The sequence below is a fragment of the Triticum dicoccoides genome, chromosome 2A, assembly GCF_002162155.2.
Source record: "Triticum dicoccoides isolate Atlit2015 ecotype Zavitan chromosome 2A, WEW_v2.0, whole genome shotgun sequence".
Lineage (NCBI taxonomy): Eukaryota > Viridiplantae > Streptophyta > Magnoliopsida > Poales > Poaceae > Triticum > Triticum dicoccoides.
This window is the reverse complement of record NC_041382.1, coordinates 621,847,335-621,874,618: the sequence shown is the minus strand read 5'-3', so window position 1 is coordinate 621,874,618 and position 27,284 is coordinate 621,847,335. Positions and strand designations below refer to the sequence as shown.

At 45.6% G+C, this 27,284-nt stretch overlaps 1 protein-coding gene and 2 long non-coding RNA genes across 9 annotated transcripts; 1 reads left to right on the top strand and 2 right to left on the bottom strand.

Annotated features, from left to right (window-relative positions):
- Positions 1 to 316: 316 nt before the first annotated feature.
- Positions 317 to 4,195, top strand: LOC119355807. 7 transcript variants are annotated; one of them, XR_005171697.1, is made up of 6 exons: positions 317 to 731; positions 808 to 985; positions 1,096 to 1,147; positions 1,237 to 2,575; positions 2,665 to 2,730; positions 2,879 to 4,195. It is a non-coding gene; the product is annotated as an uncharacterized LOC119355807 (long non-coding RNA). The 7 variants fall into 7 exon arrangements; XR_005171696.1 differs by having other exon boundaries at positions 2,665 to 4,195; XR_005171694.1 differs by having other exon boundaries at positions 318 to 731; positions 1,237 to 2,730.
- An 8,445-nt stretch (positions 4,196 to 12,640) lies between these two features.
- LOC119358013 lies at positions 12,641 to 15,486 on the bottom strand. The gene is made up of 3 exons (XM_037624748.1): positions 15,215 to 15,486; positions 14,241 to 15,108; positions 12,641 to 14,152 (listed from the first exon to the last, which is right to left on the bottom strand). The coding sequence occupies exons 1-3, from the start codon at positions 15,484 to 15,486 to the stop codon at positions 14,096 to 14,098; spliced, it is 1,197 nt and encodes a 398-aa protein (XP_037480645.1). The 3' UTR covers positions 12,641 to 14,095.
- Positions 15,487 to 15,522: 36 nt separating this feature from the next.
- Positions 15,523 to 16,662, bottom strand: LOC119359716. Its single transcript, XR_005172639.1, has 3 exons — positions 16,533 to 16,662; positions 16,072 to 16,129; positions 15,523 to 15,969 (listed from the first exon to the last, which is right to left on the bottom strand). It is a non-coding gene; the product is annotated as an uncharacterized LOC119359716 (long non-coding RNA).
- Between the last annotated feature and the right edge of the window lie 10,622 nt (positions 16,663 to 27,284).

Genomic DNA, 27,284 nt, shown 5'->3' with positions numbered 1-27,284 from the left:
GAATGTAATAATACTACATACATGCAAAGAAACAACAGACCTTTATGGACTTGTCTGCATGCACTTCTCTAATTGCCTACCTAATTTTCAATGATGGGGCCGCCTCACCTAACAAAATCTTAACCAATAAACTCTAACCACTTGGTTAATCCCCCGTAATCTGTCTGTGAGTCTAGCATTGCCATGTAAATCTCTACTCCTAATGTCTTGTCTAAGTTGGTGAGTAATATCCATTTTCGTCCCATCACTTCCGTTCCTTTTATTTCGCTGGTTTTTTTCCTCCCCCTCGCACCCAAGCTGCCCCCTCGCGCGAGAAAAAAAACGGACGACGACCGCCCTCGTGAAAAAGAACCATACCACGACCCCCTCACACGAAGAAAAAAACTAACGATCTCCCCCGCGCCTGGGAACTCGATCTGGATCTCGGCGGCGGCTCCTCTCTCTCTCTCGCTCTCCGCGCATCGACGCATCCCCCGGAGCACTCCCCACCTCCTCCCTTTTCAGCGCCCACATCGCGACCCCTGTGGCTACTCCGTTGAGGCGTCGGCTTGACGGAGATGAAGAAGATAGCCAGGTGATGCGGTACTCGGGAGGTGGAATTGGCGACGAAGGTGGCTCCATCGAAGAGGGACGATGTGCTTCGGTGGTCAACGGCGGCTGCGCGGGATGCCGTATGGTATGGATCGGGCATCTCGAGGATGGGCTCTCTTCGCAAGTCCTCCTACACGCCAGTATGCTCTCTGATCCGAACCTTCTTCTCTTTGCTCACGCACGCACAGACGTAGCTGACCCGTCGTTGAACAACAGCGGAGGTGTTTGAGGAGTCTGTCCCGGGGCTGCGTGTGAAGCACGTCGACGTCTCCATCTTGGCATTGCTCAACACCGCCCTGCCGGCTGGGGTCTTTATTTTCCATAGAGGCCTTCCGCAACAGGGTCCATGATGCCTGATTGTTTCCTCTTCGGCTGGATCGGGTCCAACCACACAGTAAGCTATGCCTCATCTTCCGTCTTCTTTCTTAAATTTTCTATGGTTCTTGGTCTGATTCTCAATAAAGAGCTCTTTTGGTTATGACCTGCCCTATTTTGTTGGTACAGATTATTGTACTACTCTCTTGAGTGGCAAATATTTACTGAGATGGGATAATAGGTATACTGTTTATCTATTTCAAGACTGAAATATGATTTCTTCCTGCTCTATGTCAATTTATTTATTTTCTGAATAATTTACCAACACAGTGCAGGTTGATGTGTGTAGCACGTGTTAACAAAATCTCAATTATCTGCATGGTATATATATCTCTAATCATTGTCTTTTCCAGAATGAAGAGAAGGTATGAGAAAGATAATACTAATATTCCCTATACATCTGACATTTAACTTTTATGAGATTCTTGGATTCCTCAAAATCATGTCTATTAGTGTTTCTTCAATATATATATGCATGATCTTTCCTTTTGAAATTCTCATTATGTACATGATTTTTGCTACTGCTGGCCTTGAATTGGCACTGATTTGGGCCACCTTGTTGAATGATTCGTGCACGCATGTGTTTCGTTGGTCTTTTGCGATATGTGGGGAGCGTAAACTGGAAGAACGTGTGCAGCAGGCATCGCTGCTGCGCTGGACGACGTTGTGTGAGGCCATGGCCATGGACGATGTGCTGTTGGAGAACGGCGTAGGACTAAGGTAGTCGATGTGAACGACCACTAGGTATGTAATGGTTTAGTCCTCCTGAATTTGCACTCTGTTTTTTAGTCCTCTGTAGTGTTGTTCAATTTGGGCAGGGCTTACATTCTCTCATAGGATCAGACCAAACAAGGTCTTATAAGCTTTGCCATTGTTTTGTTCATAACATAAAAACAGCCATTATCGAGGAAAGAGTCATTCTCACATAGCGATTTGTTTGCCTCGTTGCAGAATTCCAATTGCTTTTGGATTCGTATGATGCAGCCTACATGTTCCCATCACCCAGTAAAATATAGACATCAATTATTGCATCTGGGTTTATATTATGCATCCCCGCTCGCAGTTTCATTGTTGAGTAGGAATGAAGATTATATTTATAAATGATATATGTATGTAATTGTGTGCTGCATTCTTGCTGCTTCCAGTAGATGTACTATCTTTTCAGCGTTGACTTTTAAAGCGTTTTTGCTGACAAGAGGCTTATCGGTTGTAATGTTCAGCACCTACATTACCTGATGGTCATGTAGTGCTAGGGATTAGCGATTAAAGAAACATCGAGCATATTAATGTGGGAAATAGATATACAATATGTTATAAAGGATAAGACAAGTAATTATTGGGTGTGAAAGGTCAGGATGGAATCATTTTTTTTGCTATCATATGAATTATTGAATACAATCTGGTATGCAACCCCTCAAAATTAGATTTAATTCATGCTCGTACACCATCACTTAAATAGGAAAAGAGAAGTATTTCTAAGGCTACTCTATATCTTGTTTTTCTTTCACAGCATATACATTATTAGTTATATGTTTGCCTGGGTAGGAAAGTAACAATCAATCCCTCAAAATAAAAGGAAACTAATGATCAAGACCTTAGCTGGCTGATGGTAACTCCATTCATTCTCTTCCTATTATTATTATTTTAGTTATTTTTCTATTCTCATCGGTAGGTTTCTTCTGTGTTGTTTTGCTTTAGTTTCGTAGTTGTCACTCCCGTGTATTTCTTTGATGAGGAGGTGTGGACACGAGGCCTAACTATCTGGTATAAATTGGTTTTCCCACTATCGCTGTGAGATTGGATTGTTGTTCCCTTTTCTGCACATGATTGTTCCACTTGTGATTTATCATATATGAATTGCTACTTGACATCCTCTTGTTGACTGCTGGTTGTGTTTGTTCTCTTGCCAAAGGCCGGGACTTTGAGTTGCCTGCAATGGTGGAGCTCGGGATGTTGGCAGATCTGACCGGACTGGTGAGCACTCTGCCCACACCTGCCGAGGTCACCCTGCTCTGTGCCATGCTCGGTAACTCACCCTCGCTGATGGTAATGTTATGCACAAAATGCTGATGAAGTTGTGTACTGATTCAATGAACTGAATTTTAATGAGCTGATGGTGATGATATATTTTTTGTGAACTAAAAAAGTGTATCCCCATATTGGTGCTTTTAGGAAATGGCGAATTTACGTATCCTTATCAACCTTATACTAATACATGTATCTGTATCGGTGCATTCTTGGATTTCATGTATAAGCCGCTCAAGAGAAATTTAAATAAGGTTGTTATGTTTCAGCATACTATACATACTTTCCCCTAGACAATGCTGCAATACTGTCATGTGATAACTAGTACTGATATAAGGACCCTTATCTTCAGTGCCATTTAGAGTAACAGTCTACAATGCCACAACACTTTGTTGGACCTGTTTTTGGCGTTTCTTCTGCCAGGTATCTCTATGATTTAAGTAGATAGAAGTTATTAATTACACGTTCATTGTGGTCGATCGACTGTCTCTCTTCTACAATTGGAAATCTGTTATGTTCTGATGAGATGCTATCGTATGACTAATATGTAACTGGTGAGGTTTTATGTCTCATAGTTAAACTTTGTTTCATATTTTGAACTGGTTATTGAACATTTTTGTTTCCATGACAGTAGATCTATATCGGGATTTATAGCATATGCTCTATGTGCAGCCATGGGCGGATCCAGCCCAGCGCCCCGGGCCCCCTTTGTATACTGTAGCAGTTGCTACAATATTTTCCCTACAGCCCACAAAGAAAATGGGCCTCACGCCCCGGGCCTGGGGCCTAGATCCGCCATTGTGTGCAGCTGATGAGTCTTTCAAGGATGCAAATTGTGTGCCTTCGGAAAATCAGAATTAGGAAAGAATGGGATTTATAGCATATATGCTCTATGTGCAGCTGATGAAGCTTTGAGAGATGAAAATTGGTTGCCTTCGGAAAATAAGAAGGAAAGAACGGTACCAATTGCTTTTAGTGGAAGCTCTTTTCCTTTTTTGTATTTTTGCCGAGTCGCTGAATCTAATTAGAGCTTTTATCAGGGTGTTTCAATTGGTGGGGGAATCGGAAGCATCTCAGACATTTTTAAATGCATGACTGCTGATTGCTGAAAATGTTCATACCCACAGTCATTGCAATTTTTTTTATTCTCATTCTTTTGAGAGAATTCCTTATTTGACACTACCTTAAAATGTGGTTCCCTATTTGGCCCTGAAGAAAATTTTCTTCCTTGTTTGACACATGCACTAATTTTTTTCCCAATATGACACTCTAGTGCATTTTGTTCACTAACGGTGTTAAAGACAGATGTGAAAAATACCTTTTTACCCCTGGTGCATAAAGTGAGCAAAAATCTGTACATTACAATATATACACTTATGTTACATATTTGGTCATGTTAAATGACCAATTGAGACCCCATAACTTGGACAATGATCTGATTTCAATCCAAAAAATTGTCCTCTCATTTTAATTCAAAAAATGAAAATTTGGCAAAACCTCCCCTGTAATTTGATCCCATATCTCACACAATTCACATATATATGTACATATATACACACAATATGCATCACAACATGAACAACAAACAGAAGCAGCCATGTTCACACATACATCACATTTAGGTTCACATTCACCACATACATCAGTACTAGTTGGCATGCATCACATACTGTTTCACATATGAGGTCAGGTCCACAAGTACATCACATGAGCAGCACAAAAGGACATCCAAAAGTAACCATGACATTAAGGAAAACATGAGAATCACAAACTAAGCCGCCTTTTGCTTCTTGTGCTCATTGAAGGGCTTGCAGAGTTAAATTTTTTGCTTCTTGTGCACATTGCTGGGCTGTCTTGTGGCACCATAGGAATCTTTTCAGTGCACTCCTTACTCTTGCCCCTAACCTTCACAGGAACATTTGTTTCATCGCCGTGCATAGGAAACTCGATGGAAATTGGCTCCGGATGTTTTGAGCCGGTTCTTGATCTGCACTTAGGCATGTAAGGCAGCAGTAGTTTTTAGCAATTGAAAACAAACAAATATTCATAACATGTCAACTAAAAAGAGAAACAATACCTCTTGGCTCGAACTGATTCAGATTTCCCCCCTTTTCCCTTTTTGTTTGTATTCTTCAAGCTTTTGCTATGGTGAGAAGAAAGCAATAAGAATACAGAACAAGTTTCAATTTAACTAAATCTCAAAATCTGAACTAGTTGTAATCACCTTTTTGATGCTCCAGCACTAGAGTTAGCATGTTTCCCCCTTTTTTGGTTGTAGTTTCCAAGCTTTTGCTATTATAGTGAGCAGAAAGGTACTTACAATTCAAACATTGTTTTCATGTATTTATGAGCACAAGTGTAAAATTACGAACCTTGGGGGAAAACAGATTCTTGTTGGTACTCCATCTTCGCAAGGCACAATGGATAACTCAGCTGTTTTGGTTGTCTTTGTCCTTTTCTTTGGTGGTTCTCTACACACAAGAGATAGGAAAGTATTGAACATGGTTGGAAGAATAATGCAAAAATGAGTAAATCTATACTACTCCCTTCGTTCCAAATTACTCGTCGCAAAAATGGATGTATCTAGAACTAAAATACATCTAGATACATCCATACCTGCGACAAGTAATTCGGAATGGAGGGAGTACCTCACAGCCATCATTGCAGCAATGTTGTAACACCCTCGATGCGACTATAGCTCCCACGTGTCGAGGCACGACTTAGAGACATAATCGCATTGAAGGCATATGTCGCAAGTTAGGCAATCTTCACAACATCCCATGTAATATGAACAACAAAGGGGAGATAACATAGTTGGCTTACACTCGCCACGTCAAACAAGTACATAAATAACATTACAGCATCCAAACACTCATGGCCCGACTACGGCACCAAAACAAAAGAGAACCCAACATGCGACACGGTCCCAATCACCCCCAACTGGGCACCACTACTGATCATCGGGAAAGGAAACATAGTAACGTTGAGAGTCTTCGTCGAACTCCCACTTGAGCTCATACGCGTCACCTGGAGCGGAATCATCAGGCCCTGCATCTGGTATAGTAGTAATCTATGAGCCACAGGGACTCAGCAATCTCGCACCCTCGCGATCAAGACTATTTAAGCTTATAGGTATGGCAAGGTATATGTAAGTGGAGCTGCAGCAAGCGACTAGCAAGTATGGTGGCTAACTTATTCGCAAAAGAGGGCGAGAAGAGGAGGCAAAGCACGAGCGAGGAACTAGAGAGCAACCTGCGCAAACATTACTCCAACACCGTGTCCACTTCCCGGACTCTGGCGAAAAGAGGCCATCACGGTAACACACTCAGTTGATTCATTTTAATTAAGTTAAGGTTCAAGTTATCTACAACCGGACATTAACAAATTCCTATCTGCCCATAACCGCGGGCACGGCTTTCAAAAGTTCAATCCCTGCAGGGGAGTCCCAACTTAGCCCATGACAAGCTCTCACGGTCAACGAAGGAATAGACCTCCTCCCAAGACGTTCCAATCAGACTCGGTATCTCGGTAACTCAAGACACTTGTTGGCATAGTGACCCTTCTGTTGGCACTTGTTGCACGTGACCTCTGAAAGCGGACGGTGGTACGGAGCACTCGATCTTGGAGCTTGAGAGGAAGTCTTGTTCTGAAAGCCAGGGTTGGGTGGGTGGGAAGAACCACTGCCACCTTTGCTCTTCTGCTGATACGGCTGACGGAACGGAGGAGGAGGAAGCCAAAACTTCTGCTGCTTGGCCACTTGAGTAGAGGAAGAAGGAGTAACATCTCTGACTCGCTTCTTGGAAGCATCACACCTCAACTGAGCAGCCTCTTGCTTCAGTGCCATGTTGTAGAACTCATCGTATCTCAAGGGCTCGAAGAGAACAAGAGCTAGCTGGATTTCTTCTCTGAGACCACCCCTGAACTGATATATCATGCTCTTCTCATCAGGGACGTCCTGCTTGGCAAAGCGGGCGAGCTTCTGGAACAACTTGTTGTAGTCATAGACAGACAAAGAGCCTTGCTTCAGATTGCGGAATTCCTCACGCTTGCTTTCAACCACGCTCTGAGGAATATGATGAGCTCAGAAATCTCGACGGAAATCATCCCAAGTGATAACACGTCCACCTCTGGAGTCCTTGTACTGCTGGAACCATTCTGCAGCTTGATCTTTGAGTTGGAAGGAAGCAAACTTAACAAAGTCCTCAGGCCTGACGTTACTGCACTCGAAATGCTTGCACAGATCCACAAGCCAATCGTCAGCATCGGTTGCCTCAACACAATTGCTGAAAGTCTTTGGCCCGTTAGCAAGGAACTGGTTGAGTGAAACAAAGTGACTCTGATTGCTGCCTTGATTGCGCTCTTGAAGAATTTGCATGATCAACTGTGTGTTTGCATTGGTTGCGGCCATCACAGCTTGCCATGCCTCTGGAGGAGGTGGAGATGGTGGCGGATCAGGATTCGGAGTCGTGCGTGTTGGAGGAGCCATCCTGAAGAGGTTGACCACCATTAGCACATTGATAGATAAAATATTGAAGCTGAATCCAACGGAATGAAAATTGCAACATATAGTCTTCATATCTGAACAAAATGAACGAATGCATTCCTCTTGAAATGGTCACATATCCATAAATTGAGAAGCCACGTAGAATTAAGGTAGAGAAATAAATCAACAAGGTACGGATCAAGAACGAATAATCGGTAAGAAATCCCAATCTCAAACCAATATCCGTGGAAGAAAAACTAGAGCTACTAGAATTCCCACCTATGAAACTCCCGAACCTTTCCGGTTATGCAATCAGGTGTTGGGGATACAGGGGAAGCATAATATCTCACCCAAACTAGCAAATCCTACATCCAGCTGTATCCATCCTTCAACACATAACCAAGAAACCTTCGGAAACCATCTACCTCAACCTTCGAAAAGCATCCGTTATACAAGTTATGGCGATACTCCCGAACTCCCGCCCCAGTACTGGGTGGCGTCGAGGTTATCTCACCAACGAACTGCATAAAAGAGATTTTCAATGTCGGCGTACTAAACTCAGGTATTCCAAAACTGCAATGATAAAATTATGATGACAACACCTCAGAGCTCAACTCCCCGGGACACTTCCACTAAACCCCTGATAGGAGGCACCAAGTCAATGTTCTCATCATAAAACCATCGGAACGATTTCAAGATACCCGCGTGATCCTAAATTTTTTTAGTGAAATTTGAGAAGAGAAGAGTCAAAACACTACGTCAGGATGCCTTACCAGAGCGATGAGGAGACTGGGAAGTAAAAAGAATTCCTAAACTCTCCGATATATAATTCCTAAAGACTCAAAACAGTTTTTCTAGACACAACTCGGCCGCTAAAAACGATCAAGCAATGGGGCTCCTAAGGTCGGTGAAGGCTCTGATTACCAACTTGTAACACTCTCGATGCGACTATAGCTCCCACGTGTCGAGGCACGACTTAGAGACATAATCGCATTGAAGGCATATGTCGCAAGTTAGGCAATCTTCACAACATCCCATGTAATATGAACAACAAAGGGGAGATAACATAGTTGGCTTACACTCGCCACGTCAAACAAGTACATAAATAACATTACAGCATCCAAACACTCATGGCCCGACTACGGCACCAAAATAAAAGAGAACCCAACATGCGACACGGTCCCAATCACCCCCAACTGGGCACCACTACTGATCATCGGGAAAGGAAACATAGTAACATTGAGAGTCTTCGTCGAACTCCCACTTGAGCTCATACGCGTCACCTGGAGCGGAATCATCAGGCCCTGCATCTGGTATAGTAGTAATCTGTGAGCCACAGGGACTCAGCAATCTCGCACCCTCGCGATCAAGACTATTTAAGCTTATAGGTATGGCAAGGTATATGTAAGTGGAGCTGCAGCAAGCGACTAGCAAGTATGGTGGCTAACTTATTCGCAAAAGAAGACGAGAAGAGGAGGCAAAGCGCGAGCGAGGAACTAGAGAGCAACCTGCGCAAACATTACTCCAACACCGTGTCCACTTCCCGGACTCTACTGAAAAGAGGCCATCACGGTAACACACTCAGTTGATTCATTTTAATTAAGTTAAGGTTCAAGTTATCTACAACCGGACATTAACAAATTCCCATCTGCCCATAACCGCGGGCACGGCTTTCGAAAGTTCAATCCCTGCAGGGGAGTCCCAACTTAGCCCATGACAAGCTCTCACGGTCAAGAAGGAATAGACCTCCTCCCAAGATGTTCCGATCAGATTCGGTATCTCGGTAACTCAAGACACTTTGACAGGTTAAAACAAGACCAGCAACACCGTCCGAATGTGCCGACAAATCCCGATAGGAGCTGCACATATCTCTTTCTCAGGGCACACTTAGATTGTCTAAACTTCCGGTAGGCCAGCCCAGAGTTGCCCCTGGTAGCCACCGGCGGCTGACGGTTTGGACCAACACTTAGAGGAGCACTGGCCCCCGGGGGGGGGGGGGTTAAAATAATGATGACCCTTGAGTCTGCAGAACCCAAGGGAAAAAAGGCTAGGTGGCGAATGGTAAAACCAATGTTGGGCATTGCTGGAAAAGCTTTAATCAAGGCGAAATATCAAGGGGTTCCCATTATAACCCAACCGCATAAGGAACGCAAAATCCGGGAACATAACACCGATATGACGGAAACTAGGGCGGCAAGAGTGGAACAAAACACTAGGCGAGAGGCCGAGCCTTCCACCCTTTTCCAAGTATATAGATGCATTAAGATAACATGGCAATATAATGATATCCCAACAAGTAAATAAATGTTCCAACAAGGAACGGGCTCCAATCTTCACCTGCAACTAGCAACGCTATAAGAGGGGCTAAGCAAAGCGGTAACATAGCCAATCAACGGTTTGCTAGGACATTGGTGGGTTAGAGGTTTGACATGGCAATTTGGGAGGCTTGCAAGCAAGTGGTAGGCATCGTAGCATTGGCATAGCAAAAGAGCGAACAAACTAGCATAGCAAAGATAGTAGTGATTTCGAGGGTATGATCATCTTGCCTGCACAGTTGTCAGAGTTGACTGGATTCTCGAAAGCAAACTCAACGGGCTCCTCGTTAGCGAACTCGTCTCCCGGCTCTACCCAAACAAGACAAACAAGCAACAAGGATACAATCAACCACGTGCAAGAACAAGCAATATGATGAAATGATGATATGCTATGCGGGATGTGATGCAGGTTGCCAAATGCAAGATATGACAGGAAAACGCATGAACCTGGCCTCAACTTGGAAATCCAAGTGTGCCACTGGAAAGATGAGATGAAACCGCTTGAAAACGATATAAAGAACGCCGGAATCGGAGTTACGGTTTGGAAATGGCAAGCGATTCAAAAATGACACCGGTCTGCGATTTACAGCAAGTAGGCATCTAAATGCAATGAGATGAACATGCTACAACACCCAAACATGACAACAAAATACATGGCAGGGATGCACACAAGATGCTTAACAAAAGTCTAGCACTGAGCTACGGCCAAATCATCCATTAACAGGTTCAAACAAGCATGGCAAAAATGCAAATGGCAAACAGATCTCAGACTTAGTGAAATCAACACTTATCTGGAATTTCAGATCAGGTAGCCCTCTTTGGAGCAACAAAACTACATGCTACAGGACCTGATCATGGCAAAGTAAAGCTTGGCATGGAGCTACTCAAAGAGCTTAACAAAAGTCCCTTAGTGACCTTGAGGCAAAAGGGATCAGAAAATCCAATTGCAAGCATGTGAACATAGCAAAAACATAATCATTTTCAGACTTAGAGAAAAACTGACACATGCTGAAATATAACTCAAGTAGGCATGTTTACGAGCTCGATGCACTCACTACAGAGCAAGTCATGGCAAGACAAGCATACATCCATCAAGAAGGCACAAAATGCAAGCTAGACATGGCAAGAACAATAGCATAGCATGCACGGATCAACTACAACATCACCGGCAAAATTGCAAACAAGTTGACAATCTGCCCAGATTCACAAAGTAGTAAAAGTAGAGCTCGATTGACTCAAGCTAGGGTGCTCCATAATTACAAACAAAGACATGGATGGATAGAGCACTACAAGATTAACAAAACTCCCTTACTGATCATCCTCAAAAGAGGCATGGATCACTAGGAAACAACAAGAACATATGGCATCATGAGATAAACAGCTCCAGGACTTTGTGAAATCACTAAGTCCCTGAAAACAGAATTAGCAAGTGCACCACTTTGCAAGCTTGCATAAGACACCACACACATCCTAAAAATACATGGGTTGCACCTCTGGAAAGATGACAAAACCTTTAACAAAACACATGTAGAACTCACGGGCATATCATGCACACAATAATCATGGCAAAAATGACAAAAGTGCTAAACGGAGTACCAGATCTGACAATTAACTCAAGTAGCCCTCTTCTAACAGCATTTCGGGTATCAAGATGAACTCAAATGAAAATGATGCAATAGAATGAAATGATGTACTCTCTGAGATGAACATTTTAATATGCTATATGCATGAATCGAAGCTAGGGATGCGAAGTTACGGAGCCGCGAACAGGGGCACTTGGACTGAAAAAATATCAGGGACTTAGAAAAAAAACAACCTCTAGGGTTACTGTTCACGGATCTCAGATCTGCATGCAAAACGAGGTCGGCCGGTTCCCTCGCTGGAGTCTTCGCCGGAGTTCGAGAAGATGGCCGAGGGCGGCCGGATCCGTACGGGAGGCGAGGCCGGGAGGAGGCGGAGGAGCTGGCCGGCTCGGGGCGGCGCGCTGCCCGGCGGCGGTGGCGGCGGGGACCCGCGGGCGAGGCGGCGGCGGCGGACGGCGGGCGGGGCGACGGAAGTCGGCGTGCGCGGCGGGCGAGGCGAAGGGCGGCCCGGTGAGGCGCGGGAGAGGGCCCGCCTCGGGCCTGGGCGAGCCGCGGCGGCGACGGTGGCCGGGTGCCACGTGGCGAGGCGTGGGTGGCTGGAGGCGGCGGGGCGGACACATCCATCGACAGGGAAAAATGTCCAGCGGGCGCGATGATGAGATCTAGGGTTTCGGGGGGAAGAAGAAGAAGAAAACGAAGGGGTCTTTAAATAGGCATAGAGGGAGCTAGGAGAGTCTAAATGAGGTGCAGTTTTCGGCCACGTGATCGTGATCAAACGCTCTAGAACATGGAGCAGAGTTAGGTGGGTTTTGGGCCAAATTGGAGGGGTGTTGGGCTGCAACACACACGAGGCCTTTTCGGTCCCTCGGTTAACCGTTGGAGTATCAAACGAAGTCCAAATGATACAAAACTTGACAGGCGGTCTACTGGTAGTAAACCAAGGCCGCTTGGCAAGTCTCGGTCCAATCCGAAAATATTTAATCCCCACACACGAAAGAAAGCTAGAAAAGACCGCCGGAGGAGAACGAAGCGCCGGAATGCAAAACGGACAACGAGGAAAATGCTCGAATGCATGAGATGAACACGTATGCAAATGCACTGCACATGATGACATGATATGAGATGCATGACAACGATAACAACGCACGAAGACAAAAAAACCCGAACCCGAGGAAATAAATATAACTTAACGCCGAAAACGGCAAGACTTGGAGTACAAATTGGGAAAGTTACATCCGGGGTGTTACAAATGTCCTCTGGATTTCCTTTCTTACATTTGTGCCAATGATGCCCATATTCCTTACAAATAGGGCATAAGTGTTGACCACTTTTCCTTTTCTTCTCACCGCAACCTTTGTACCTCTCAGTTTTACGCCTACCAGCCGTGGCCTTCAATAGTGGTGGATGCATGAAGAATCCATGGTTAGATTTAGGCCATTGGGTCTTGTCCGACATAGCTGGAATTAGTTGGGCATAAGCTGCTCTATATTTGTCAACGGAGAAATACAAGTCCACATAGTGTCGTATGTGTGCATTGCTAAGTGACGTGATGAATGCAAGAGCATGTTTGCAAGGATGGCCAGAAACTTGCCATTGTCGACAAGAACATGTCCCCTCTTGCAAGTTGACCACAAACCTAAAGCCACTACCACCTAATGCAGTTACTTCAGCCACTTCTTCTGAGCTTTCTACCACCTCCAAGTTTAATTCCCTGGTCATTGCATTCAGCTTCTTAATTATGTGGGGCAGAATCAAACCATCTAACTCCTTTGCTACTTTTCTCCTTCGGTTCCACAATATCATAATCAATTGTCTCGCCTTATCAAAGAGGTCATCCAAGTTCAAGGACTTGTGGTGCTTAATCCAATTGTTAAAGCTCTCGGCCAGGTTGTTGGTTACATAGTCTACCTTGCATATAGTTGAAAATTGACTCCTAGACCATAACCTATTGTGCCACTTCCTTATATATGCAGTTGCAGCTGGCTTTGTTGTCTCCATAGCAACCCAATGTTTGTCAAATAAATATGGGTTCCATGAGTAAGCAGCAGCCCAAAGGTGGTCATCAAACACCTTCCCATGGAACTTCTTCTTGAAGTTGGTCACCAAGTGAAACATGCATTCCCTATGTTCCGCCTCTGGGAACACTTCTTTCACCCCTGTCATTACTGCTTGACCAGCATCGGTGCATATGGCCAACCCATTTGGTGATCCTATGGCCTGTCTTAGCAATTGCATGAACCAAATCCAATTCTCGTTAGTTTCAGAATCAAAGACTCCAAAACTAACCGGATACATCCAATTATGGCCATCAACGGCGGTAGCACTAGCCAGCTGCCCCTTGAACCTGCCCGTCAAGAATGTGCTATCTATTGCCAAATATGGTCTGCAGCCACTAAGGAACCCCTCTATGCAAGGTTTCATAGCAACAAAAATTCTTCTAAACCTGATTTTACCATTTATTGTGTGATGATCAATCTGGACTATGCTACCGGGGCAACAACTTTCAACTTGTGCCTTAAACCTATACAAATTGTCAAAGCTGATATCCCAATCACCATATAGTTGCTTCAAGGCTAGCAACTTACCCATATATACTCTCTTGTAGTTGATTTTGACCTTGTGGTGTTCTTTAAGCTTCTTTCGCAATTCCTTTGCTCCTAGAGTTGCATCTTCAATGAGCCAGTCCTTCACCTTCTCACATATCCAGTACTTAGTTGCATTCTTCACCTTCTTTTTCCTTCTTGCACTAGAGCAATCATGACCAAAAGGTTTTTTTTCACCTACAAAAGAAGAATATAATTAGTTAGCTAAAAACTCTCAAACAATCATGCAAGAAATGTTTACAAACGAGCAAAATTAGAGAGTTACCACTACGGTACACAAATCATCCGTTGTAGAAGCATGTATCCTCCATGGACAATTATCTTCATCTCTTCTTTTACAATAGCCCCTGAACCTACATGGTGCACTCTTCTCTGTGTTATACTCAAATTCATGTTTGATAGCATGCTGAGAAAGGGCCAACTTAAACTCCTTCATATTGGGATATATGAAACCTTCAGTCATAGGAGGGTCATCCTTATCATACTCTATATTTGGGGCATGATTTACCTCATGCAACTCCTCATCCTCCTCTACTTCAGTCTCGTCCTCGCTCTCATCCTTACTCTCATCCTCACTCCCATCCTCACTCTCATCCTCACTCTCACCATCAGCAACATAGTCTTGGTCCTTTTCTTTATCAGGAAAAAGAACCATATTTAGAGCTTTAGGTTCTTCCTTCAAATACATATTCTCTTCATCAATCCCAACATGTTCATTCTCCGATATTGGGTTGCGAAGATAACTATCATCATCTTGGTCTATGTTGTTCTTAGGTTGGATATGCACATCACTATAATACTCAATGATAGGCTCATATGGTTCAAAGGGTTCCCAATATACAATGAACATCTGCACCATCTTTGACTTAGCATGTTTCTCAAACATATACATCAACTCTTGGTCTGATTTTATTTCTGGAAACGTTTTCAGAACTTCATCATAGTAGTGAACATGCACAACTTCCAAATAACGTGGCTGGTACTGCACTATAATTGATTCAACCAAATCTTCATAATTTGTCAAGTCGGAATCAATAACCTTCTCGAAATAAAAGCACATGGGCTCTTTTCTAGCTTTTTTTGGGTTGCCAAGCAATCTAATTTTCAGTACATAACAAGAATTTGGATCCATCCTGTACATAAAAGAGAAACTTATGCATGAACATTGCTACTGGATATGGGTCAACCTGCTCCTCCTTCTAATCCTGCATTTGAAGAGAAATTATGGAAGGAACTCACCCTTCTAAGTCTGCAGCCGCACCGTGGCCCAAGCTTGCATCCACGCCCAACCTTGCAGCATCGCCATGGCCTGCACCGCCCGCAACATCGCCATGGCCTGCGCCCGCAGCTGAGCTCATCGGCAAGTGCTGCATAGCCGCGCCATGGCCGCCAGCAGCGGACCTCACCGACAAGCCATCCCCAGCCCCGCCTTGGCCGCCGTCCGCCGCGGTGCTTGCTCCGGCGCCCGCAGCCGTGCTTGATCCTCCGCCCGCAGCCACCCCTTGAGCCATGGCCCCTCAGCTCACGCCGCCGCCGCCGCTGTACGAGCCTGCAACCCGCTGCCGCCGCCGCTAGGGTTGGGGGTGGGGAATCGAAGAAACAGAGAGACGAGAGGATGGCCAGATCGGGATCGGGCTTGTGGGCTAGCGACTCTGGTCAAAACTTCTTGTGGGCTAGCTACTAACACGGGGGTATTTTGGTCCATCCAAAAACAATTTAACGGAACGGTGTAACAAAACGGACGGCGATGTCACGTAAGGAAGAAAATTTAGACTACATGTCAAATAGGGAAAAAAAAGTTCTTCAGGGTCAAATAAGGAACCACATTTTAAGGTAGTGTCAAATAAGGAATTCTCTCCTGTTCGGTTGGCTACTTTTTCTCTTTGCTTCGCATAAACCACCCGGCCGTTTAGATGAGGCTTAGCTTATCCAAGGAGAAAGCTAAAACATAATCCGACAAACGGGGCCTATGATGTTCCTTTCTTTCCCGAATTCTGAAATAGGGTATATATATATATATATATATGTCAGTCGTGAATTTAAAAAGAAAATCGATACAAAAATGATATAAAAAGGAAGACGAAAAAGAGGCTTACCGAATTGGCGCACCACTATGACCTGAGGCTTTAGTCTCTCTGACACTTGTCGTCAATCCTGAATCATGGTAGTAACCAAGTCAGAGTATGTCCAAGTTATTGTGTACAATAAGTGCTCAATCGAAAAACTAAACGATAAAATTTGCAGGAAATATTTGGCAAAGTGCATACAAGCAGCAGATTCAACACAAATTTACAGGAGATAATAAGATTACTCGGCTGGTTTGATCTAAAAGAAATGGAATATCATTTAGCTTTCCACTCCCCAAGCGACAACAACAGAAATTCTTTGGCGACGCGTTACTGCAAGGGTGCACCAAAATTCTCCAAACAACCACATGGCAATTTCCTCGTCCCAGTTTTACATCCGAGGCACAAAAAATTCAGAACAAACCCAAGGCCCAAGGGGATAACGAGAAAGTGGAGATAGGAGAGGTAACAGCAGCGGAAGAAGGGTGCACCGTAGGGTTTGGCGTCGGTAGCGGCGCCCAGCACGAGTAGGACGAAGGGAAGGCGGCGAGGGGCGGCGCGGCGCCGCGCGAGTAGGGATCGCGGTGCTGCACGGCGCAGGTAGGGAAGGCGGCGCGGCGCGGGTAGGGGTCGCGGTGCTGCACGGCACGGGTAGGGGTCGCGGCGCGGCGCGGGTAGGGGTCGCGGTGCCGCACGGCACGGGTAGGGAACGCGGCGCGGCGCGGGTAGGGGTCGCGGTGCTGCACGGCGAGAGTAGGGAAGGCGGCGCGGCGCGTGGCGGGCAGGGAGAAGAGATCGCGCTGCGGGCGCGGCGAGGCGCGTGGCGGGCAGGGAGAAGAGATCGCGCTGCGGGCGCGGCGAGGCGCGTGGCGGGCAGGGAGAAGAGATGGCGGCGCGGGCAGGGAGGAGAGGCTGCTGCGCGAGGGTCTCGCGTGCTTTTCTTTTGTGCCGGTTAAGAAACGGGAGCTTAACGGACGGTCCAGATGCGTATATAAGAGCATCTGTGGTAGATCCTGCAAACCGGCCGTCCGCTATGATTTGCGGGATTCATCTCGTATCTCCGTCCAAACAAATTCATCAAATCTGGCCGTTTCAGCAATTTTTTGTGGGATCCGGTATCCACGAGTCCAATACAGGATTTCGCCCCTTTTTTTTGCACTATCCTCTATCCTTGGAGGGAGGAAAATTTCAGCCCCAGCCGCTTCCCTCACAGCTGGCGCCATGGCCTCCCGAGCTCAATTCCGGCTGAATCTCGCGGCACGTCGGCGCAGCCGCTCGCCATTGGCCACCGACACAGCGGCAATGTGCTAGCTAGCCACGTACGAGATTTGCTAGGTAGGTAGCCGCATACGTGTTTTGCTAGCTAGCTAGCGCGAGCAGGAGCTCGGCCGCGGGCGCGAGCAGGAGCTCAGCCGCGTCTGACGTGGTGCGCGCCAACAGCGGTGGCGGGAGGAGCCTTCGGCAATGGCGCCGCAGCAACAGCTCGACCGATGCGAGCTCAACATGTGTATTGAAAGATCATGTTGTACTTTAGATTAGGTTTTTATTGGGGGATGTAACTTTACCGGGAACACAACTTTTTTGTACATGATCTATTCTGGCGAAACAAAAGTCATATTGTAAAAGAGTAAAAAAAATGTTTTGAGGTATCCTGTAAATCGAATTTTGTGGGACAAGGTATACGGGATCTACTAGAGATGCTCTAACCCCTACTTTCGCCCTCTTCTCGTCTATTCGTCCAGATTTGTTGGGATGTTTGGGATGTGTGGGAGGGCGCTGAATCGGGGGTGTATTAGAGCAAGTATAATAAGGTGACGTAGGCGGGCTGTAAGACTTTAAATATTATATTATATCTTTACTGAGTTGGATGAGAGAGACTAGGAGAGATAAGATAAAGCGGACTACAAATTTACAAACAGCTGTAGTACGAGTTTCAAGAAGCTATGCGACAGTGTATGATGGGCCATGTGGTAATAAAGTAGCACCTCCTTGTAGCCCACTACTATATATGTTGGCTATTACATTGGCTAAAGATAACATGGTCACATGTTATAGGCATCAGTCAGCTACATTATTAACCATGCTTTTATGGAGGAAATACAGAAAAAGCCTATTGTTAGGGCATATTTCTCCCTTAGTGGTTCTGGTGATTGATGACAATACAATTTGCGGACTAGTCTTGTGTGCATTGAGTATTTCAGATAATCTATCATATGACACGAGACGATTTATTCCCCTTGGTGATATAGAGGGAAGACGGTTATTTTCCTGCGTTTCTTTTTTAGTGGATTTGAGTCGTAGGAAAACCGTATTATTAAGAGGGGGTCCGCTTCGAAAAGGTTTAGGTGGAATCAACATGTACACTTTCCTTTGCACCCACTAAACTTTCCCTCTTTAATGGAGTTCCCTCTGTTTTCTGTTTGGTGATTGTGAAGCACTTTAGCGGTAATACCGCTCTGGGCAGCGGTAGTACCACTTGCGCGGTACTTCCGTGGTTCCAGTGTCGCGGTCACTACCACTTATTTTGGGTTATTGGACTCTTTCTTGCTTCAACGACAGTAGGGCGATAGTAGGGCGGTACGACACTACTACTGCCCCACCACCGTTGTTCTTTATGTAGCCCAGAGTAATTAGCGGTAGTAACGCGGTAGTACTGCTCGCGCGGTACTTCCGGCCTTCTACTACCATGGAAACTAATTCTTATATTTTGCTTATGGAATCATTTTTCACCCAGTGGAAGTAGAGCGACAGTAGGGCACGGTAGTACCGCTTGACGCGGTACTGTCATCGTACGCACACTCCATTACCATAGTTCTCTGAGTACCGCGACCCTACCAGAAGTACCATTGGGGCGAGCGGTAGTACCGCTCCGGCGGCACTACCGCCTTGATTATTTTGCTATTGCACTGCTACTCCTGGAACTACCACCGTGAGCAGTAGTATCGCTTGTGTGTGGGTTGTGGGTAGAAAATGGTTGGATTTCCCTCCACTATAAATAGGGGGTCTTCTTCCCCAAGAAGACCCACCTCTTATCCCCTTGCTTCATTGTTGCGCCCTAAAGCTCATTTTTCACCCAATCTCTCTCCCTAGCCATCAAATCTTGTTGATTCTGTAGGGTTTTCTTGAGACGGCCTCGATCTACACTTCCACCAAGAGAAATTTGAGTCCCCCCACTAATCCCTTGTGGATCTTGTTACTCCTGGGTGTTTGGGCACCCTAGACGGAAGGGTTCACCTCGGAGCCACAATCCATTGTGGTGAAGCTTCGTGGTGGTGTTGGGAGCCTCCAATTAAGTTGTGGAGAGAGCCCAACCTTATTTGTAAAGGTTCGGTTGCTGCCTTCAAGGGAACCACTAGTGGAATCACGATATCTTGCACTGTGTGAGGGCGTGAGGAGAATACGGTGGCCCTAGTGGCTTCTTGGGGAGCATTGTGCCCCCATACCACTCAAACGGAGACGTACTCCCCCCTAAAGGGAAGGAACTTTGGTAACACATCCTCGTCTCCATTGACTCCACTTGTGGTTACTTCTTACCTTTACTTTGTGCAAGCTTTTATTGTGTTGTATCTTGTGCTTGCTTGTGTTGTTGTTGAGCTCATCATATAGGTTGCCCACCTAGTTGCATATCTAGACAATCTACATGTTGCTCACCCTAATTTGTTTAAAAGCGCTAAAATTTGGTAGTTGCCTATTCACCCTCCTAGTCCAATTCCCTCCTTTCCATACACAGGTGGACTTTCGACCTTTCCCAGCCACATGGGCCTTGAGGTGTTGGGGAACGTTGCAGAAAACAAAAAAAATTCCTACGGTTTCACCAAGATCCATCTAGGAGTTCATCTAGCAACGAGTGATTAGATGCATCTACGTACCTTGTAGATCGCGAGCGGAAGCGTTCAAAGAACGGGGATGAGGGAGTCGTACTCGACGTGATTCGAATCACCGAAGATCCTAGCACCGAACGGACGGCACCTCCGCGTTCAACACACGTGCGGAACAACCACGTCTCCTCCTTCTTGATCCAGCAAGGGGGAAGGAGAGGTTGAGGGAGATGGCTCCAGCAGCAGCACGACGGCGTGGTGATGATAGAGCTGCAGTACTCCGACAGGGCTTCGCCAAGCACTATGGAGGAGGAGGAGGTGTTGGAGAGGAAGAGGGAGGCACCAAAGGAAAAGGTCAGAAGTCCTCCATCTCCCCCACTATATATAGGAGGGCCAGGGGGGGCACCGGCCCTAGGAGATCTAATCTCCTAGGGGGGTGCGGCCAAGGGGAGGAATCCCTCCTCCCCAAGGCACCTAGGAGGTGCCTTCCCCTCCTAGGACTCTTCCCTCCTTGAAACCCTAGGCGCATGGGCCTCTTGGGGCTGGTGCCCTTGGCCCATGTAGGCCAAGGCGCACCCCCTACAGCCCATGTGCCCCCCCGGGACAGGTGGCCCCACCCGGTGGACCCCCGGGACCCTTCCGGTGGTCCCGGTACAATACCGATGACCCCGAAACTTGTCCCGATGGCCGAAACAGGACTTCCCAGATATAAATCTTTACCTCCGGACCATTCCGGAACTCCTCGTGACGTCCGGGATCTCATCCGGGACTCCGAACAACATTCGGGTTACTGCATATACATATCCCTACAACCCTAGCGTCACCAAACCTTAAGTGTGTAGACCCTACGGGTTCGGGAGACATGTAGACATGACCGAGATCGCTCTCCGGTCAATAACCAATAGCGGGATCTGGATACCCATGTTGGCTCCCACATGCTCCTCGATGATCTCATCGGATGAACCACGATGTCGAGGATTCAAGCAACCCCGTATACAATTCCCTTTGTCAATCGGTATGTTACTTGCCCGAGATTCGATCATCGGTATCCCAATACCTCGTTCAATCTCGTTACCGGCAAGTCACTGTACTCGTACCGTAATGCATGATCCCGTGACCAGACACTTGGTCACTTTGAGCTCATTATGATGATGCATTACCGAGTGGCCCCAGTGATACCTCTCCGTCATACGGAGTGACAAATCCCAGTCTTGATCCGTGTCAACCCAACAGACACTTTCGGAGATACCCACAGTATACCTTTATAGTCACCCAGTTACGTTGTGACGTTTGGCACACCCAAAGCACTCCTACGGTATCCGGGAGTTACGCGATCTCATGGTCTAAGGAAAGGATACTTGACATTGGAAAACTCTAGCAAACGAACTATATGATCTTTGTGCTATGTTTAGGATTGGGTCTTGTCCATCACATCATTCTCCTAATGATGTGATCTCGTTATCAATGACATCCAATGTCCATAGTCAGGAAACCATGACTATCTTTTGATCAACGAGCTAGTCAACTAGAGGCTTACTAGGGACATGTTGGTGTCTATTATTCACACATGTATTACGATTTCCGGATAACACAATTATAGCATGAATAAAGACAATTATCATGAACAAGGAAATATAATAATAATGCTTTTATTATTGCCTCTAGGGCATATTTCCAATAGTCTCCCACTTGCACTAGAGTCAATAATCTAGTTACATTATGATGAATTGAACACCCATGGAATTCTGGTGTTGGTCATGTTTTGCTCTAGGGAGAGGTTTAGTCAACGGATCCGCTACATTCAGGTCCGTATGTACTTTACAAATCTCTATGTCTCCATCTTGAACATTTTCACGAATGGAGTTGAAGCGACGCTTGATGTGCCTTGTCTTCTTGTGAAACCTGGGCTCCTTGGCAAGAGCAATAGCTCCAGTGTTGTCACAGAAGAGCTTGATCGGCCCCGACGCATTGGGTATGACTCCTAAGTCGGTGATGAACTCCTTCGCCCAAATTGCTTCATGTGCTGCCTCCGAGGCTGCCATGTACTCCGCTTCACATGTAGATCCCGCCACGACGCTCTGCTTGCAACTGCACCAGCTTACTGCCCCACCATTCAAAATATACACGTATCCGGTTTGTGACTTAGAGTCATCCAGATCTGTGTCGAAGCTAGCGTCGACGTAACCTTTTACGACGAGCTCTTCGTCACCTCCATAAATGAGAAACATTTCCTTAGTCCTTTTCAGGTACTTCAGGATATTCTTGACCGCTGTCCAGTGTTCCTTGCCGGGATTACTTTGGTACCTTCCTACCAAACTTACGGCAAGGTTTACATCAGGTCTGGTACACAGCATGGCATACATAATAGAACCTATGGCTGAGGCATAGGGGATGACACTCATCTCTTCTATATCTTCTGCCGTGGTCGGACATTGAGCTGAGCTCAATTTCACACCTTGCAACACAGGCAAGAACCCCTTCTTAGACTGATCCATATTGAACTTCTTCAATATCTTATCAAGGTATGTGCTTTGTGAAAGACCTATGAGGCGTCTTGATCTATCTCTGTAGATCTTGATGCCTAATATATAAGCAGCTTCTCTAAGGTCCTTCATTGAAAAACTTTTATTCAAGTAGGCCTTAATGCTGTCCAAGAGTTCTATATCATTTCCCATCAAAAGTATGTCATCTACATATAATATGAGAAATGCTACAGAGCTCCCACTCACTTTCTTGTAAACGCAGGCTTCTCCATAAGTCTACGTAAACCCAAACGCTTTGATCATCTCATCAAAGCGAATGTTCCAACTCTGAGATGCTTGCACCAGCCCATAAATCGAGCGTTGGAGCTTGCACACCTTGTCAGCATTCTTAGGATCGACAAAACCTTCCGGCTGCATCATATACAATTCTTCCTTAAGGAAACCATTAAGGAATGCCGTTTTGACGTCCATCTGCCATATTTCATAATCATAAAATGCGGCAATTGCTAACATGATTCGGACGGACTTCAGCTTCGCTACCGGTGAGAAAGTCTCATCGTAGTCAACCCCTTGAACTTGTTGATAACCCTTAGCGACAAGGCGAGCTTTATAGATGGTCACATTACCTTCCGCGTCTGTCTTCTTCTTAAAGATCCATTTATTTTCTATGGCTCGCCGTTCAACGGGCAAGTCAGTCAAAGTCCATACTTCGTTTTCATACATGGATCCTATCTCGGATTTCATGGCTTCTAGCCATTTGTCAGAATCCGGGCCCGCCATCGCTTCTTCATAGTTCGAAGGTTCACCGTTGTCTAACAACATGATTTCCAAGACAGGGTTGCCGTACCACTCTGGTGCGGAACGTGTCCTTGTGGACCTTCGAATTTCAGTAGGAGCTTGATCAGAAGTATCTCTATCATCATCATTAACTTCCTCTCTAGTAGGTGCAGGCACCTCAGGAACATTTTCTTGAGTTGCGCCATTTTCCGGTTCAAGAGGTAATACTTCATCAAGTTCTACTTTCCTCCCACTTACTTCTTTCGAGAGAAACTTTTTCTCTAGAAAGGACCCATTCTTGGCAACAAAGATCTTGCCTTCGGATCTGAGGTAGAAGGTATACCCAACAGTTTCTTTTGGGTATCCTATGAAGACGCATTTTCCGACTTGGGTTCGAGCTTTTCGGGTTGAAGTTTCCTGACATAAGCATCGCATCCCCAAACTTTTAGAAACGACAGCTTAGGTTTCTTCCCAAACCACAATTCAAACGGTGTTGTCTCAATGGATTTCGACAGAGCCCTATTTAAAGTGAATGCGGCAGTCTCTAAAGCATAGCCCCAAAAAGATAGCGGTAAATCGGTAAGAGACATCATAGATCGCACCATATCTAATAGAGTGCAATTACGATGTTCGGACACACCATTATGCTGAGGTGTTCCAGGCGGCGTGAGTTGTGAAACTATTCCACATTTTCTTAAGTGTGTACCAAACTCGTGACTCAAGTATTCTCCTCCACGATCTGATCGCAGGAACTTGATTTTCCTGTCACGTTGATTCTCAACCTCATTCTGAAATCTTTGAACTTTTCAAAGGTCTCAGACTTGTGTTTCATTAAGTAGACATACCCATATCTACTCAAGTCATCAGTGAGGGTGAGAACATAACGATAGCCACCGCGAGCCTCAACACTCATTGGACCGCACACATCAGTATGTATGATTTCCAATAAGTTGGTTGCTCGCTCCATTGTTCCTAAGAACGGAGTCTTGGTCATTTTACCCATGAGGCATGGTTCGCACGTGTCAAATGATTCGTAATCAAGAGACTCTAAAAGTCCATCAGCATGGAGCTTCTTCATGCGTTTGACACCTATGTGACCAAGGCGGCAGTGCCACAAGTATGTGGGACTATCATTATCAATCTTACATCTTTTGGTACTCACACTATGAACATGTGTAGCATTATGCTCGAGATTCATTAAGAATAAACCATTTACCATCGGAGCATGACCATAAAACATATCTCTCATATAAATAGAACAACCATTATTCTCGGATTTAAATGAGTAGCCATCTCGAATTAAACGAGATCCCGATACAATGTTCATGCTCAAAGCTGGCACTAAATAACAATTATTAAGGTTTAAAACTAATCCCGAAGGTAAATGTAGAGGTAGCGTGCCGACGGCGATCACATCGACCTTGGAACCATTCCCGACGCGCATCGTCACCTCGTCCTTCGCCAGTCTCCGCTTATTCCGAAGCTCCTGCTTTGAGTTACAAATGTGAGCAACTGCACCGGTATCAAATACCCAGGAGCTACTACGAGTACTGGTAAGGTACACATCAATTACATGTATATCACATATACCTTTCGTTTTGCCGGCCTTCTTGTCCGCTAAGTATTTGGGTAGTTCAGCTTCCAGTGACCACTTTCCTTGCAATAAAAGCACTCAGTCTCGGGCTTGGGTCCATTCTTTGGCTTCTTCCCGGCAGCTTGCTTACCGGGCGCGGCAACTCCCTTGCCGTCCTTCTTGAAGTTCTTTTTACCCTTGCCCTTCTTGAACTTAGTGGTTTTATTGACCATCAACACTTGATGTTCCTTCTTGACTTCTACCTCTGCTGATTTCAGCATAGCAAATACTTCAGGAATGGTCTTTTCCATCCCCTGCATATTGAAGTTCATCACAAAGCTCTTGTAGCTCGGTGGAAGCGACTGAAGGATTCTGTCAATGACCGCGTCATCCGGGAGATTAACTCCCAGCTGAGTCAAGTGGTTATGTAACCCAGACATAGTGAGTATGTGCTCACTGACAGAACTATTTTCCTCCATCTTACAGCTGAAGAATTTGTCGGAGACTTCATATCTCTCAACCCGGGCATGAGCTTGAAAAACCATTTTCAGCTCTTCGAACATCTCATATGCTCCATGTCTCTCAAAACGCTTTTGGAGCCCCGGCTCTAAGCTGTAAAGCATGCCGCACTGAACGAGGGAGTAGTCATCGGTACGTGCCTGCCAAGCGTTCATAACGTCTTGTTCTGCAGGGAGAACAGGTGCGTCACCCAGCGGTGCTTGTAGGACATAATCTTTCTTGGCAGCTATGAGGATGATCCTCAGGTTCCGGACCCAGTTCGTATAGTTGCTGCCATCGTCTTTCAGCTTGGTTTTCTCTAGGAACGCGTTGAAGTTGAGGACTACGTTGGCCATTTGATCTACAAGACATATTGTAAATATTTTAGACTAAGTTCATGATAATTAAGTTCATCTAATCAAATTATTCAATGAACTCCCACTTAGATAGACATCCCTCCTGTCATCTAAGTATAACATGATCCGAGTTAACTAGGCCGTGTCCGATCATCACGTGAGACGGACTAGTCAACGTCGGTGAAAATCTTCATGTTGATCGTATCTTCTAAACGACTCATGCTCGACCTTTTGGTCTTCTGTGTTCCGAGGCCATGTCTGTACACATGCTAGGCTCGTCAAGTCAACCTAAGTGTTTTGCATGTGTAAATCTGTCTTACACCCGTTGTATGTGAACGTTAGAATCTATCACACCCGATCATCATGTGGTGCTTCGAAACAACAAACTGTCGCAACGGTGCACAGTTAGGGGGAACACTTTCTTGAAATTATCCTGAGGGATCATCTTATTTACTACCGCCGTTCTAAGCAAACAAGATGAAAAACATGATAAACATCACATGCAATCAAATAATAATAGTGACATGATATGTCCAATATCACATAGCTCCTTTGATCTCCATCTTGGGGCTCCATGATCATCTTGTCACCGGCATGACACCATGATCTCCATCATCATGATCTCCATCATTGTGTCTCCATGAAGTTGCTCGCCAACTATTACTTCTACTACTATGGCTAACGCGTTTAGCAATAAAGTAAAGTAATTTACACGGCGTTTCTCAATGACACGCAGGTCATACAAAAAATATAGACAATTCCTATGGCTCCTGCCGGTTGTCATACTCATCGACATGCAAGTCGTGATTCCTATTACAATAGCATGAACATCTCATACATTACATATAGATCATTCATCATTCATCACAACTTTGGCCATATCATATCACAAAGCACTTGCTGCAAAAACAAGTTAGACGTCCTCTAATTGTTGTTGCAAGTTTTACGTGGCTGAAGTAGGGTTCTAGCAAGAATGTTTTCTTACCTACGTGAAAGCCACAACGTGATTTGTCAACTTCTATTTACCCTTCATAAGGACCCTTTTCATCGAATCCGCTCCAACTAAAGTAGGAGAGACAGACACCCGCCAGCCACCTTATGCAACTTGTGCATGTTAGTCGGTGGAACTGGTCTCACGTAAGCGTACGTGTAAGGTTGGTCCGGGCCGCTCCATCCCACAATACCGTTGAAGCAAGATAAGACTAGTAGCATCAAGAAAGTTGACAACATCAACGCCCACAACAAATTGTGTTCTACTCGTGCAAGAGAACTACGCATAGACCTAGCTCATGATGCCACTGTTGGGGAACGTTGCAGAAAACAAAAAAAATTCCTACGGTTTCACCAAGATCCATCTGGGAGTTCATCTAGCAACGAGTGATTAGATGCATCTACGTACCTTGTAGATCGCGAGCGGAAGCGTTCAAAGAACGGGGATGAGGGAGTCGTACTCAACGCGATTCGAATCACCGAAGATCCTAGCACTGAACGGACGGCACCTCCGCGTTCAACACACGTACGGAACAGCCACGTCTCCTCCTTCTTGATCCAGCAAGGGGGAAGGAGAGGTTGAGGGAGATGGCTCCAGCAGCAGCACGACGGCGTGGTGATGATAGAGCTGCAGTACTCCGACAGGGCTTCGCCAAGCACTATGGAGGAGGAGGAGGTGTTGGAGAGGGAGAGGGAGGCACCAAAGGAAAAGGTCAGAAGTCCTCCGTCTCCCCCACTATATATAGGA

Bases quoted from the DNA above. Each gene is read 5' to 3' on its own strand.
- LOC119358013 (XM_037624748.1), bottom strand. From the start codon at position 15,486: ATGGCTCAAGGGGTGGCTGCGGGCGGAGGATCAAGCACGGCTGCGGGC. The intron at 15,109-15,214 runs GTGAGTTCCTTC...TTTTATGTACAG, and splicing joins GCGGCTGCAGACTTAGAAGG to GATGGATCCAAATTCTTGTT. The intron at 14,153-14,240 runs GTAACTCTCTAA...CTTCTTTTGTAG, and splicing joins ATGATTTGTGTACCGTAGTG to GTGAAAAAAAACCTTTTGGT.